At 47.3% G+C, this 15,241-nt stretch overlaps 1 protein-coding gene and 1 long non-coding RNA gene across 2 annotated transcripts in view; one reads left to right on the forward strand and one right to left on the reverse strand.

Annotated features, from left to right (window-relative positions):
* The window catches only part of LOC110256395 (uncharacterized), a 171,548-nt gene that overhangs the window by 134,146 nt on the left and 22,161 nt on the right, over window positions 1-15,241 (forward strand). The window lies entirely within an intron of this gene.
* The window catches only part of XXYLT1 (xyloside xylosyltransferase 1), a 201,462-nt gene continuing 196,502 nt past the window's right edge, over window positions 10,282-15,241 (reverse strand). The window contains exon 4 of the mRNA XM_021070076.2: window positions 10,282-13,824. Within this exon, the coding sequence (XP_020925735.1) occupies window positions 13,428-13,824 (397 nt within the window). The 3' untranslated portion in view covers window positions 10,282-13,427. The remainder of the gene's footprint in view (window positions 13,825-15,241) is intronic.

A 15,241-nucleotide genomic window follows, 5' to 3' on the forward strand; every position in this document is an offset into this window, starting at 1 on the left:
TTGGGCCACTCCTGCGGCATGTGGAGGTTCCCAGGCTAGGGGTCAAATCGGAGCTGTAGCTGCCAGCCTATGCCAGAGCCGCAGCAACACAGGATCCGAGCCGCATCTGCAACCTACACCACAGCTCATGGCAATGCTGGATCCTTAACCCACTGAGCAAGGCCAGCAATCAAACCTGCAACCTCATGGTTCCTAGTCAGATTTGTTAATCGCTGCACCACAATGGGAATTCCTTGGATTGACCTTTTGATCACTATGTAGTGACCTTCCTTGTCTCTTAAAATAGTCTTCATTTTAAGGTCTATTTTGTCTGATAATGAGTATTGCCACTCCATCTTTCTTTTGATTCCTGTTTGCATGGAATATTTTTTCCATCCTCTCACTTTCAATTTGTATGTGTTCCTAGAAGTGAAGTGGGTCTCTTGAAGACAGCATATATCTGGGTCTTGTTTTTGTATCCATTCAGCCAGTCTGTGTCTTTTGGTTGGGACGTGTAGTTTATTAACATTTAAGGCAGGAGTTCCCGTCGTGGCGCATTGGTTAACGAATCCGACTAGGAACCATGAGGTTGTGGGTTCAGTCCCTGCCCTTGCTCAGTGGGTTAACGATCCAGCGTTGCCGTGAGTTGTGGTGTAGGTTGCAGACGTGGCTTGGATCCTGCATTGCTGTGGCTCTAGCGTAGGCCGGTAGCTACAGCTCAGATTAGACCCCTAGCCTGGGAACCTCCATACGCCACAGATGCAGCCCAAAGAAATAGCAAAAAGACCAAAAAAAAAATTAAGGCAATTATTGATATATATGTTCTTATTGCCATTTTATTAATTGCTTTGCATTTGTTTTTGTTGCTCTTTTTTCTTCTCTTCTTATACTCTCCTCTTCTGGTTTGATGACTATCTTTAGTGTTGTATTTGAGTTGATTTTTCTTATTTGTTTGTGTATCAATTGTAGATTTTTGGTTTGCAGTTACTCTGAAGTTTTGATATACAAGTATGTATATATATGTGTGTGTGTATATATATATGTATATACGAGATTGTTCTAAGTTGTTGGTCTCTTAATTGCAAGTGCATCTCCAGTATCCTGCATTTGTACCCTCGTCTTCTCACAATTTCTGATTTTGGTGGCATAATTGTGCATGGATGATTTCGTATCTTTACTCTATATATACCTTTACTGGTGAGCCTTGTCATTTTTGGTTTTTTTTTTTTTTTTTTCCTGGTCATGGCCTTTTCTACCTAGAGAAGTTTCTTTAGTATTTGTTGTAAAGCTGGTTTAGTGTTGCTGAATTCTCTTTGCTTTTGCTTATCTGTGAAGCTTTTGTTTTCTCCAAATCTGAGAGCCTTGCTGTGTAAAGTAATCTTGGTTGGAGGTTTCTCACTTTCATCACGTTAAGTATATCATGCCACTCCCTTCTGGCCTGCAGAGTTTCTGCTGAAAAGTGTGCTGATAAGCTTATCTGGGTTCCCTTGTATGTCTTCTGTTTCTTTTCCCTAGCTGCTTTCAATATTTTCTCTTTGTCTTTAATTTTGGTCAGTTTGATTAATATGTGTCTCAGGGTATTCCTCCTTGGGTTTATTTTATATGGTACTCATTGCACTTCCTGGATTTGAGCAAGTGGTTCCTTTCCCATGTTAGGGAAGTTTTTGGCTCTTATCTCTTTGAATATTTTTTCTGTCCCTTTCTCTCTTCTCCTTCTGGCACCCCTATATTACGGATGTTGGTGTGTTTAACATTGTCCCAGAGTTCTCTGAGAGTCTCTTCATTCATTTTCAATCTTTTTTCTATTTTCTGTTCCACATCCATGATTTCCACTCATCTGTTCTCCACCTCACTTATTCATTCTTCTGCCTCCTGTATTCTGCTATTGGCTGTTTCTAATGAATTTTCTATTTCAGTTACTGTGTTTTGCATCTCTTCTTGTTTAAGTTTTATATCTTGTATTTTCTTTGCTCAGTGTTTCCTGTAAATTATCCATCTTTGCCTCCAGTTTATTTCCAATGTCTCTCATCATTTTCAGCACCAACAGTCTAAAGTCTTCTTCCTGGAGGCTGAGAGTCTCCTGATTAGCTGTTTTTCTGGGTTTTTTTCTTTCTCCCTTATCTGAGTTATAGTTCTCTATCTTTTCATTTTTATAGTTTTTTGGCCTGGTGACCTTTTTACAGATAATAGAGTTATGGCCTCTTTACTTCTGGTGTCTGCCCCCCCTGTGACTGATGTTGGTATTGGGGCTTGCTGTAGGCTTCCTGATGGGAGGGACTGGTGCCTGCCCACTGGTAGGTGGATCTGATTCCTATTCCTCTGGTGGGTGGGGCTTTGTCTCTAGGTGAGATTAGAGGCTCTGTGCCTGGGGCGTCTTTAAGCAGCCTGTTTACTGATGGGTGGGGCTATGATCCCACCTGGATTGTTGTTTGCCCTGGGGCTTCTCAGCTCTGATGGATGGGGCTAGATTTTCCTGTAATGGCCACCTCCAGAGAAACGTATGCTGATGAATATTCCCATGATATTTCCTTCCAATGCTCTTTCCCCACAACAAGCCACATTCACCCCTGTTTTCCCAGGAGGTCCTCCAAGAACTGCAGTCAGGTTTGACCCAGATTCCTATTGAGACTTTGCTTTGCCCCAGGACCCAATGCACATGAAATTCTGTGTGTGCCTTTTAAGAATGGGGTCTCCGTTTCCCCCAGTCCCTTGGAGCTCCTGCACACAAGCCCCACTGGCCTTCAATGCCAGATGTTCCAGGGGCTCTTTCTCCCAATGCCAGAGCCCCAGGCACGGGGCTCAGAACTTTCACTCCTGTAGGTGAGTTTCTGTGATCCAGTTACTTTCCAGTCTGGGGGGCTTCCCACCCAGGAGGTATGGGGTTGCTTATATTGCATAATTGCCCCTACTACCTCTTTTTTTTTTTTTTTTTTTTTTTTGTCTTTTTGCTATTTCTTTGGGCCGCTCCTGCGGCATATGGAGGTTTCCAGGCTAGGGGTCGAATCGGAGCTGTAGCCACTGGCCTACACCAGAGCCACAACAACGTGGGATCCGAGCCGCGTCTGCAACCTACACCACAGCTCATGGCAACGCCGGATCGTTAACCCACTGAGCAGGGGCAGGGACCGAACCTGCAACCTCAAGGTTCCTAGTCAGATTCGTTAACCACTGTGCCACGACGGGAACTCCTGCCCCTACTACCTCTTGATGTGACCTCCTCTTTGTCTTCTGGAGTAGGATATCTTTTTGAAAGTTTCCAGTCCATTTGGTTGAAGATTGCTCAGCATTTGGTTGTAATTTTGTTGCTTTTATGAGAGAAGTTGAGCTCCAGTCCTTCTATTCCACCGTCTTAATCCTGTCTCATCACTTTTACAGTAGGTTTTTTTTTTTTTTTTTTCCTTTAGCTCTGTATACTGGCTTATTTTACTGATTACTTTCCAATCGTGATTTCCAGCATCCTGTTTCTTCTTAGTTCTTTTATTTAGAGGCGCCCTTTCAGTTTTTCCTTTGGAATTGGTTTAGTATTGCTGTACTCTTTTAGTTTTTGTTTTTGGAGAAATTCTTTATTTCTCCTCTATTTTAAGTGATATTCTTGCTGGGTAGAGAATTGTAGGCTCTGAATTTTTCCCTTCTAGAACTTTGAGTGTATCTTGTCACTTTCTTCTGGCCTGTAATGTTTCTGTAGAGAAAGCAGCTGATAGCCTTATGGGGCTTCCCTTATTATTAACTCTTTTTCTCTTACTGCCTTGAGAATCCTCTCTGGATCTTCACCTTTTCCCATTTATATTATGATATGTCTTGGTGTGTATCTATTTGCATTTAGGCCATTGTTTGGGGCCTTCTGTGCTTCCTATATCTTTATATCTGTTCCCTTTATATTTGGAAAGTTTTCAGCCGTAATTTCTTCAAATATATTTTCAATCCTCATTTCTTTTTCTTCTTCTGTAATCCCTATTATGCATGGATTGGCCTGATTTATATTATTCCATAGATCTCTTATATTGCTTTTATGTTTTTTTCATTTGGTTTTTTGTCTGCTGTCCTGATTGAGTGATTTCCATTATTCTATCTTCCAAGTCACTAAATCATTCCTCTGCTTTATTCATTCTGCTCTGCAGTGCATTAAACTCAGTTTGAATCTCTGCAAATGAATTTTCTATTTTTTCTTGGCTCCCCCTTATATTTTTTATTTCCTTTCTAAAGTTATCTGCATTACTGTTCATATCTGCTCTTAATTCGTTCTTACTCACCCTTAATTCCTTCAGTATTTTCACTATCTCCTTTTTGAACTCAGTGTCTGTTAGACTGCAGAGGTCTATTTCATTGTTTGCTCCTTCAGGTGAATTCTCCTATTCTTCTAACTAGGAATGTTTCCTGAGCTGTTTCATTTTGCTTATATTTTTCTTATTCTATGAGTTTAGGGAAACCAACTACTGTAGTTTTGGAGGGATGTTTACATGCTAGAGCCCCCCTAGTTGTTTTGTTAGTGCTGTTTATTCCTGGCATGAGGGTTTTGGATGCTTTCTGTCTCTTTCCTCAGTGTGTGCAGGCTGTTATCCCCTTGATGTGGTGCTGCATGTGTTTCCAAGGAGATGGAGATAGTGGGCAGGGCTAGTAGCCAGTGCCTGGTTGCTGGACCCTTGGCAGTAGCAAGAACCTCTGGGAAGGTGGTGTGGGCTGCTCCTAGTTGCAGGGCCCTGGGAAGTGCCAGTGAGCCTCAGGCAGGTTTGGGTGGCACCTGGAGCATTTGGCAGTAGCAGGGAATGTGCATTCCCAGGGGAATGAGAGCAACAATAAGTGGTGCTTGATTGCAGTGCCCTCCTCTGTGCTGACCTCTGAGGTGACTGGGGCTGCAGTTTGTGACTATTCATGGACCCCTAGTGGTGGCAGGCCACACCCACCTCTGGAATCAGAGGTAACTAAGATGGTTTGTGTGTGCTGCCTTTAGACCACACTTAGCCCATGCAGGAGGTGCTGCCACCTGTAGCCAGCACAGTAGGAGCAGTCACCTGTAGCCCACACAAGAGGCTCCTTGCTGCCCATATTCCCAACTTCTGAGAGTCTGTGAATGTGCAGGGAAATATATTCCTATGATGGTCTACCCTTCCTCCTCTTGCCCTCCTCAACAATGGTGCCTTGCTTCTCCTGCCAGTCCATACCTCCTCATGGGTTCCCTTGGCTGTGGCACTCTGCTCCCCAACCCTTGCTGCACCACTCCCTAGCTCCCTCAGGCTGTTTCCACACTGCCAACCCTGGTCCTCTCCCAGAACTGACCTCCAGAGCCTGAGTCTCAGCACCTAGCCCACACCCAAGCACCTGAGCTGGGGTGTCCAGGGGCAGTGGTACCAATGGTCTTTGTGATTCTCTCTCTGCTTTTCCCTCCTCAGTTCAGCTGCTGCACTTTTCTCTGTGGCTTTGAGGTCCCTCCGTATCAGCTGATCTTTCTGTCAGTTAGGTGGTTTCCCAAGGTGTGTGTTCTTTGCCTCTTTCACAGATCTCTCTCAGGAGTTCTGGTCCTGTGTTGATTCCTTTTTCTTTCTAACTCTCTTCCTCTTTTTTCCTTTTGTTCTACCCAGTTATGTGGAGGGTTTCTTGCCCTTTTCGGAGGTTTAAGGTCTTCCGCCAGCATTCAGTAGATGTTCTCTGCTAATTGTTCTCCATGTATATATTTTTTTAATGCATTTGTGGGATAAGGTGAACACCATGTCTTACTCCTTTGCCATCTTGATCCCCTCTACCCCAACTTGGATTTTAAATGTGGCCTTGAATGACAGATTCTGGTTCAGCTCTGTTCTGTTACAAAGCAGTCAAGTAAGTTCTAGAGATGGGATGTAACTTGCAAAGCAAGTTGGTGGCCATGGCACAGCAAGGCTGTGAATCTTTGCAGTCTTAAGTCCCACCCAGCCCTGGATAGGATAGTGTCCTTAGCCCCTACTTATTCTCAGAACTTAAGGAATTTTCTTATACCAAGAAAATGGTAGCTCCCTGTATTTATCGTAGTAATGAGTTGGAACTCTAGTCCATGAATAGGGATCAGAGACTTTGATACTTACATTATTTCTTTTGTGAGGATGATAGCCATCAGATGGCTATAACTGGGAAGCTTAGAGAAGTAAAGTATGTTCCTGAAGGCCACAGAGCCATGCTCTCTCACCAGGGGTTGGGGTTCTTGTTATATCTATAGAGCACATCTCTTACCATCAGTCTGGACCCTAGGGTACCCCTCTAGGTGCACATGCAGCCCCCGCTCAGTGTACTTAACCTGTAGCAATGAGACTACCTCACTGTATAGGAACTTCTGCTAGAGCAGGATTGACCCACGCTCTCTACTACAGTGACCCAAGAATCTAACCCATCGCTGGGGCTTGGTAAACATCCATGACATACATAAATCAACAGTGTCACAGCTAGGATATAAGCTTGGGCCCACCTCCTCCAAAGCCCATACTCTATGTGCAGAATTCCTCCTTCCTTTCCCCACAGTGAGCAGGAGGAAATTCTGGCAGAGGCTCATAACTCAGACATCACCCCTGGGAAGGGCAGTTTCTTCCTGGTGTTTGGTTATTGATCTCTGGAGAGCATCCCACCCGTCAAGTTGTCCCAGGTCTTGCTGTTTGTGCCAAGTGGCTTGCCTCCAGCCTGTCCATGGACTCTGGGCCATGTACAGATCTTGGAAAGTGTAGAGGCAGGTGGGTCCCTGGGATCCTGCAGGGATCAGAGTCTAGAGGGAAGGAACGGAAGAGTAGTCCTTGCTTCCTACAGACAGCATACTATCTTCCCTAGTGTTGCCAGCAGAACTGGCCTGACACCGTGGGGCAATCTGGGCTGTAACAGTGGGGGTGGTGTCACCATGGAGAGGTAGCAGCCTATACTACAAGTCTGGGCTCCTGCTCAGGGAGATGGCCAAGAAACCTGGAATAGGGTAGAGCTGAAGCAGGAGAGGCCTTCTGCTTTGAAGGACTTTGAAAGAAAGAACAAAGATTAGTTCAGAGGAAAGCCAAGGAGGAAGATGCAGGAGGGGGGTGGGTTGTGAACAGCTTGGCTGCATGGCCAGGGCTTCCAGAGTGGACACTCTGGTGTGCTGCACAGATAAGCCTACCCTGGGGAAGCCTGTGCCCAGTGACTTGACAGAGTTGAAGGCCTCACTGCCAGGCTTCAACCAGGGCTCCTCTGCAAGGCCACCCCAACCTGGCAGCTCTCTGTGGGGCTGGCTGAGGCCTTTATCACGACTGCCTCACAGCTCAGCTTCTCCCTGCCCAGTTCTTTCCCCCTCCTTTCCCACGGAATCCCCCCAGGAAGCTTCCTGCACATAAACCTCCACCTCAGAGCTCCCTTCCTCGGGGCAGCAAAATCCCTGTAAGGAGAGGTGGGGAGTGGTATGAGATCAGAGTACACAGTGGTTTGGACATGGGGTGACATGGTGGGAGCCCTGGCTGAGAAGTTTCAAAGCACACAGGGTGGAAGGGGGTATCCCAGGGTCCCTGGGGAAAGAGGCTGGGCCAGGAAAGATAGGCAGGAGAGCAGGGGCCACAAAAGCCCCCAGAGGGATGCTGGAGAGAAGGGTTGTCATGGCTTCCTGGATTAGAGATCAGGTTAGCTTTCCTGAAAGGAGGGACAAGATGAGATGGACTCAAATTGACGTTGAAGCTGCCTGTCTGTGACTGTGAAGAACTTACATTTTTCAAAGCATATGTTGACTTAGCCTTGGAAGATTATCTACATCCCTGCCACTTTATGGCTCAGACTGTTGCTAACAAAAAAGGATTATCTGCATCTCTGACAGCATCCTTCAAGCTTGGAAATTCCACACACATCTAGTGGAAACTCTTAGTATAGATTTGGGCTTTGGGTAAAGGCATTCTGTGCTTTGGGAAGTGCCAGGCCCAGGCTGGATGAGGGTGATAGGGTTGGAGCTTCCTGGCTGCCTGGGGTGAGAGAGGGGAGGCCTTCCTGAGAGGGCAGGATGCTGTAATGCAGGAACACCAGGTTCTACCCAGGGCAGCTTGAGTGTGGTTTTTGTCTTTCCTTTTGTTGATGTGCTGTAGATTGATTGATTGTGTTGAACCATCCTTATAACCCTAGAATGACTCCAATTTGATCATGGTATATGATCCTTTTATGTATTGTTGGCTTTGGTTTACTCATATTTTATTGAGAATTTTTGCATCTATATTCATCAAAGATATTGGTCCATAATTTTCTTTTTGTGGTGTCTCTGTCTGGTTTTATATCAAGGTAATGATGGCTTCATAGAATGGCTTTGGGAGGGTCCTCTCCTCTTCAGTCTTTTGGAAGAGATTGAGAAGGATAGATATAAGTTCTTGTATGTTTGGTAGAATTTTGCAGCAAAGCTATCGGGTCCTAGACTTTTGGTTGTAGGAAGTTTGTTTTTTGTTTATTTGTTTTTTTATTACAGATTCTATTTCACTGGTAGTAATCAGTCTGTTCAAATTATCTGTTTCTTTTTTTTTTCATTTTTTTTTTTATTTTCCCACTGTACAGCAAGGGGATCAAGTTATCCTTACATGTATACATTGCAATTACATTTTTTCCCCACCCTTTGTTCTGTTGCAACATGAGTATCTAGACATAGTTCTCAAAAATTATCTGTTTCTTATTGACTCAATCTTGGTACCAAGAGGGAACTCTACACTAGGATCAGAAACACCCCAGACTCAGTGCTCCATGGTCTTGTTCGGACCTGTGTGCAGAGAGCAGGGCTCAGGGGAGGCCTGGAGCACGTCCTATCAGGGAAGAGGGTCTGGCGAGGAGGCAGCAGAATTTCTGAGGCTCTGAGAATGCGGGGTGCTCGGTGAGGCTGCAGAATGAGTGGAGCAGACACATCTTCAGATTTGCGGTATGCCTGTACATACCCTGGGAGCCTAGCCAGTCCCAGGTAAGGAAGCCTTCACTCCAGGAAGGTTTTTGATCTTTGCAAGCACCTCTGGGAATGGCTGGCCAGTCCACTCAAAGAGTGTCCTGCAGGGCATTTCCATGGGGTCCCTGGCCAAGGACTCAAGGCTCGGGCCTCCCCAGGGAAAGACCCATGGGGCGTGGGTCCCTCTGTAGAGCAGCTCTACCTGGGAGGCCCTGTGGGAGCCGGTCACATAAGCCGAAGGCTCAGACAAGATTTTAGCTGCCATAGCTAAAGTCAGTCCCAAGCAGAGGGGCTGGGGCTCGTGGACAGCAGTCGGCTCTCTCTGGATTTTAATACCACCCCCAGTTCTCCAGTGTGTCTGTGCTCCTCACTTGGCCTCTCCGGATTGGGAGGGGGGAGTGTGCTCTCAGTGCCTTTTGAGTGAGTTGCAGTGTGAACGGTCAATTCCAAGTTGGCAACGGGTGCGTTGGGGTCTGCAGTTTCTGCCTTTGATTTCAACCCCCTGCCATGTGCACGTGTGAACCCCAATGGATGCAAACATTACTTCCAACTGAGCCAGGGCAGGTGCTGCTCAGAGATTGAGGCCATGCCCCTTGCCCCCTTGTTTTCACAGATGAGGAAACTGGGCCCAGAGAGGGAGGGGGTTTATCCAAGGACCTGAGAGCTCCTGGGCCCATCTAGGCCTCTGCAGAGTGGAGTCACCAACAAAAATCATCCTACAAGCAAGCATCTGGTCATCTACTCAGTTTAGTGATGACGCTTAATGTCCCCCCCCACCACCATGGCTCATTTATTTTCTAGAAAGGGTGTTTTAAGTAATAACTCTTAAGAATTCACTTGCATCTATGTATTATTTCTCAGCCTACAAACCCTTACACATCTCTTTTCTTCCAACAGCACTTTTTGAGGGAGTTCTCATTAGCTGGGTCTAGAAATAAGGAAAGAAGTGACCTTGCTTGTCCAAGATTGCCAGGGTAGCGAGGGCAGAATGTGGACTCAAAGCCAGGCCTGTCTCAGGGCCTAGGTTCTTGCGATGGCACCCCTGCTTGCTCAGAAATCACTGCTCACCCTGCCAAACTCCATGCCGCCCCACCTAGGGTCTCCGTGCTGAGATCAGCCAGGAGGTCTTAGAATGAGCGGAGGTTTGGCCTTTGGTCAAAGCAGATGACAAGTCATAGATGTAATTGTTTCCTTAGCCCATGAGCCCCAGGGGGGCAGGGGGCCTAGGCTTGGCCTGTGGAACCAACACATCACTCTTTGGCGTGAAGTGATGTTATGGGAAAGGGGATGCCGTCGTTTGGTTTCGACACATATACAAGAATAAATCTCTTCAACAAGCCCACACACCTTGCAAAGGCCACTATCATTGGTGTACACACAAAAGATGACGGTATCAGAAAAGAAAGCAGAGTCTGGAGATGTTATTTATTATTAGGTCCCTTTTATTTGGAGAGCTAGGGCATCCATAAGGAAAGCCAAAAACCCAGAGCCTACGGAACCACGATGATGTTTTCTTATGGATAATGGTAACCATGGCCAAGCATGAGCTGTCACGTGGCCAGGATGATACTTAGAGGGAACTGGGAGGAAGGTGGGTGGCTAGAATTTTATAGCCTGTATTGTTTATTATGGAAGAGTTTTCACTATGGAAAATATAAACATAAATACAGGTGGAGATTTTAAAAAGCACCTTATTCCAGGAAGTGTCTCTTTTCAGACTTCTGATCATCCTTAAGGCATATGCTCTACTTACAAGACAAATTAAACACAATTCGTTATGTTTGCACTGCATGGATCAGAACAGGATCCTTATCAGGAACCAGGCTGCCAGGATTTGTCAGAACGTTGCTCGTGATAAAGCAGAGGAGCACATGATGGCTTTGTTAGTCTGGCAGGGTTAGTTCTTCGCTCTTCACCATGAAGGTGTGAGGTCAAGGCTACTCATGACAGAGAGGGGCGACACTCGTGAGTGGGTGATCTCAAAGGTAAACGAGATTTTGTTTGGCTTTTGCCCATTGTGATCAATCAGCTGACTGCCTTCTCCTCACAATGAAAAAATACACTCATAGCTATAGAAACACTTTAATGTTGTTGAAATGGTTGAAATTGTTGGAAAAATATATTTGCTGTTGTAAGTCTAAATACTCTAGTGTTTCACTCACTCCCCCCCCCCCTTTTTTTGGATTGTACTTGTGGCATATGGAGGTTCCCAGGTTAGGGGTCGAATTGGAGCTACAGCTACCGGCTGACACCACAGCCACATCAGATCCAAGCCATGTCTGTGACCTATACCACAGCTCACGGCAACGCCCGATCCTTAACCCTCTGACCGAGGCCAGGGATTGAACCCACATCCTCATGGATGCTAGTTGGGTAACTCAGTGAGCCACAACAAGAACTGCCCAAATAGATGGCTTTTTTAATATGGTGTTTGAAACGCATGATTAATTTAGGAGTTGAACGAATGAAACATAGCAGAACAAGCTCTTTAAATATTTACAAACACCATACACATATATATGTAATTTAAAGACTAACACTAGGATCATACTGTCCATGTAACTCTGTATTTTGCATTCTCAGTAGCACATTGTAAGCATTTTCCAAAGCATTATTTTTTAAAAATATGATTTTCAATGCCTAAAGTACTCCATTGTATGGATTAACATAGGTTATTTATCCACTCCCCTATTCAGCAGTTTAAATTGCTCTCAATTTCTTTCTACTATAAAAAAGGCTGGGATAAACAAGGACCCTCTGTCCACAAATCTCGTTATTTTCTTACAACAAATTTTAGAAATTCTGAATGAGCTTCATGAGATTTTTATGAGCATCAGTGATAGTGCATGTTCTCACACTCCTAATACAATGCTGGGCACGCAGCAGGCATTCAGTAATTGGTAGCTAAGAACAGGGAATCAGGCACCTAAGAAGACAGACCAGCTCTGCGAGAGCTGAGTTAGAAATGTGTGCTCCGCTTCATCAGACGATGAGGTGACCAGACTGTCAGGGCTATGCTTGATGAGCAGGGATGAGGTGGTGGGTTTTGCTCCCAGGAGCAGATAGGCCTGCGCACAAGTTCGAACGAAATGATTCTCTATTTTGAGTCCAATACAACACTGCTGGCCTCCCCGCTGCCTTCCCAGACATGCTCCCCCTTAGGCCTGGGGGACCCGCTGTGAGCACCCCAGCTTAATCCTGTGGGGAGGGAGACGTTGAATGACAGTGACCACACTCTTGATTCAGAACCTTCAGGTAGTAGAAAACTGATCAGAGAGCAAACAGTATAAACCACTGCATTCTCAAAGATTATTATTCCCACTCCTGGAGAGAAAAAAAAAAAGTAAATGCAATTGAAATAAGATGAAAGTTCAACAACATTTTCCCCCGAGGACCATGGCTAGATGATACAGAATGGACCATGTTTGCAGTCCGCTTACAGGAGAACTCATTAAAAGCAGAAATCAGGAAATGACAGCCCGGAGTTCTCCTGTGACACAGCCGGCTAAAGATCCGGTATTGTCACTACAGCGGTTTGGGTGGCTGCTGTGGTGTGGGTTTGATCCCTGGCCCAGGAACCTTCCACATGCTGTGAGTGCTGCCACAAAGAAAGAAATGACAGCCTAATTTCTTCTAAGGTATAGAGTCTGACCTGGTGCAACAAAGTCACAAGGGTGATTCTGCTAAATCAAGAGACTAGAATGCTTGTAAGCCTAAGAGCGAGACCCCTTCCAAGCTGCACAGGTGCTGCTGGGCTCCTTTTTGGAATGGGTCTTCCCAATCCAGGCACCCTTGGGAATGGCCCATCTCTGTTCTTTGATGGCGAGTTTGATTTCTGAGCAGAGTCTGGTCACCTGGCGCTGGCACGGGTGAGTCAGGGATAATGAGCTTCTGTAATGCAATTGGGAGCGAAATGCGAGAGAAATGCTATGAAGGCTAAAATAATGAGTCCAGGTTTCCTCTGTGGGCCACAATTGGTGCTGAAGGCCCTCCCCAGAGAGGAGGTGATCTTTACACCTGTGCCGGGTGACGTGAGCACCGTGGCAAGAAGCACACAGCCTCCCAGGGTGTGCACGTGGAAGGCTGGCATTCGTTTGGATGCTTCAACTCTGGGCCGGTTGTTAAAACCCTGGCTCACGTATTCAGAGGGGGCATTGGGAGCTACAGCAGTACTCTTTCTCTCTCACCTGTTGATTGAAAATAAATTGATTTTTGGTCCAGGAAAGCCCAGTTCTTAAAAGGACTTCCATGCTTTGGGGGCTGAAGGCAAGGGGGACCGTTTTCTTCCTTCTTTTCAAAGGCTTCCTAGCCCACCAGGCCAGGGCTATGTGTTCATCCTTCACGACACTTGGCCCCCTGGCCACAAAAGGGTCCCAAGCACCAGTGGGGTACAGGCCAGTCGTCACTAGGTGGCCTCAGGACAATGACCCGCAGTGGGAGAGCTGCAGCACCTGGTCACAAGGACATCCTTGTGGTGTCTCTGTAGGAGTTGGGACAGCACTCCAGGCCTGTCGGGGCACCCTGCCCCTCTCCTTCCCCAGAGCCCGAGGACCCAGCGGATGAGAGGTGCCTAGGCCTCTGGGATGGGTGTGTTGCAGTTCCCATGGTAGATCTTGACGTGGCCCTCGCAGCGGAAGTAGGCATCAAAGACGTCGCTGTAGCCGTGGTCCCTCCACCAGGTGCAGAGCTGCCGGTTCCAGGTACAGTCCAGCACATGGAAGAGCTCAGGATGCTCCATGCCGATCATGGTGAAGAAGTCCTGGTCCCCGAGGTGACCCCGGAAGCGGTACTTGGCGGCCAGCTGCTGCACCTGCGCCGGCTCCAGCAGGCGGCTGTACAGCGGGGACTGGCGCATGGCCTCCAGGTTGAGCAGCATCACCCCGCTGTTGAAGCCGGGGAGCCCGTCGGGGGGAGGGCCCCCGACCCGGGTCTTGGGGTTCTCGTGGCGGAACTGCCAGAACGTGTGCCTGGGAAGGGGAAAGAGAAGAGACTTAGCTTGCTGTGGGGGGGAGCAGCCTGCCAGCCCTTTCCCTGGGTCTTCAGGAGCACCCTGCAGGGAGGCTCCGTTTTCGCTCCAGTTTCAGGGGAACGGAGACATCCTGAGGTTCAGAAGCTGGATGGATCATTGCGCCAGCAAGAGGAGAGCCAGTCTGAGTCTCCCGAGGCCAAGGCTCATGCTCTGCCTGCCACCCTCGGCCACCACGGGATGACATCATTGTCACCATTGCTCACATTTGTACAGACTCGGGGAACGGCAGGCACCGTCCCCTCTGAGACAATACGTCACCGCACACGCGAGGTGTCAGAGAGGCTTGGGAACTTCCCCAAAGTCACACAACCAGCAACCAGCACAAGCAGCAACTCAACCCAGCATCCAGCTCCAGCATCTAGTCTGAAGGTACAACAATCTAGGTGGTGATGGGATAAAGACACAGGGAGCTAAACGCAGGCTGAATCAAAATCGGTTTCTTTTTGCTTGAAAATAAGTCACTTTTCCTAAAGACCCCCATGCCTTGCATTTCTGAAACTGCAAAAAGCAGCTGCAGGACAGTCAGGTAGAATTACGGTTGTTTTAGAGAGAAGGTCAGCTCGATTGATTTCAATTTCTCTCTAGGCAGATTTAGAAATCCAGCCTAGGCCCACAGCTCACGGATGCTAGAGCCAGGGGGCCACCTTTTAGGTCCTCGGTCCAAATGCTTCCATTTGGAGAAGGGAAGTCGGATCCAGAACCCTCCCCAGGGATGAGAAGATTAGAGCACTAGCCACTCGGTTCTCCCCCATCCTCCCTATCAAGTTCCTGCACTGGGTGGGCAGAGAGAGCCCCAGGCTGCACACCCCCTGAGATAATGCAGTCACAGCAGAGGGGCCTGCGGCCTGGAGGAAAGAGGAATGACTGAGAGCCTTTTGTTCCAGGCAGGGGCAGGCGGGGGAGGGTTCCCACCTACTTTACCAGCTTTACCCCTTCCCTAGTCAGTAAATTGGGAAATGCATCATGGCAAAATCAGCTCTGTTCCAAGCCTGGTAATGCCACCCTCTGGCCTCGCACGGAGCAGCTCCCCAACCAATCTCAGGGCAGGAGCTAGGTGGTGAAGTGACGGTGGCGCAGTGGAAAGAAAACCAGAGGCCTGGCTATCCCCGTCCATTTTCCACTTCTAACACATTTTCCCAGGTCTGGGAATCGAGACGCCTTCCTTGAGGTCTTGCATATCACAAAGGGGCCGAAAGTGTGCTCATGGCCAGGGGCAGTGCATTCCATTTGGACATTCTTACAGATGGAACACACAGGTTCATTGTCTAAATTTCACCATAATTGGACTGGGAGAGGAGCAGAGCTCTGGCGCCTACTTGGTGATAACAACCTTGGCAAAAATAAGCTTCCAAAGA

The sequence above is a fragment of the Sus scrofa genome, chromosome 13 (assembly GCF_054392235.1).
Source record: "Sus scrofa isolate SSC_HxYL_T2T_F1_AM1 chromosome 13, Sscrofa_HxYL_maternal_Yorkshire_Landrace_v2.0, whole genome shotgun sequence".
NCBI lineage: Eukaryota > Metazoa > Chordata > Mammalia > Artiodactyla > Suidae > Sus > Sus scrofa.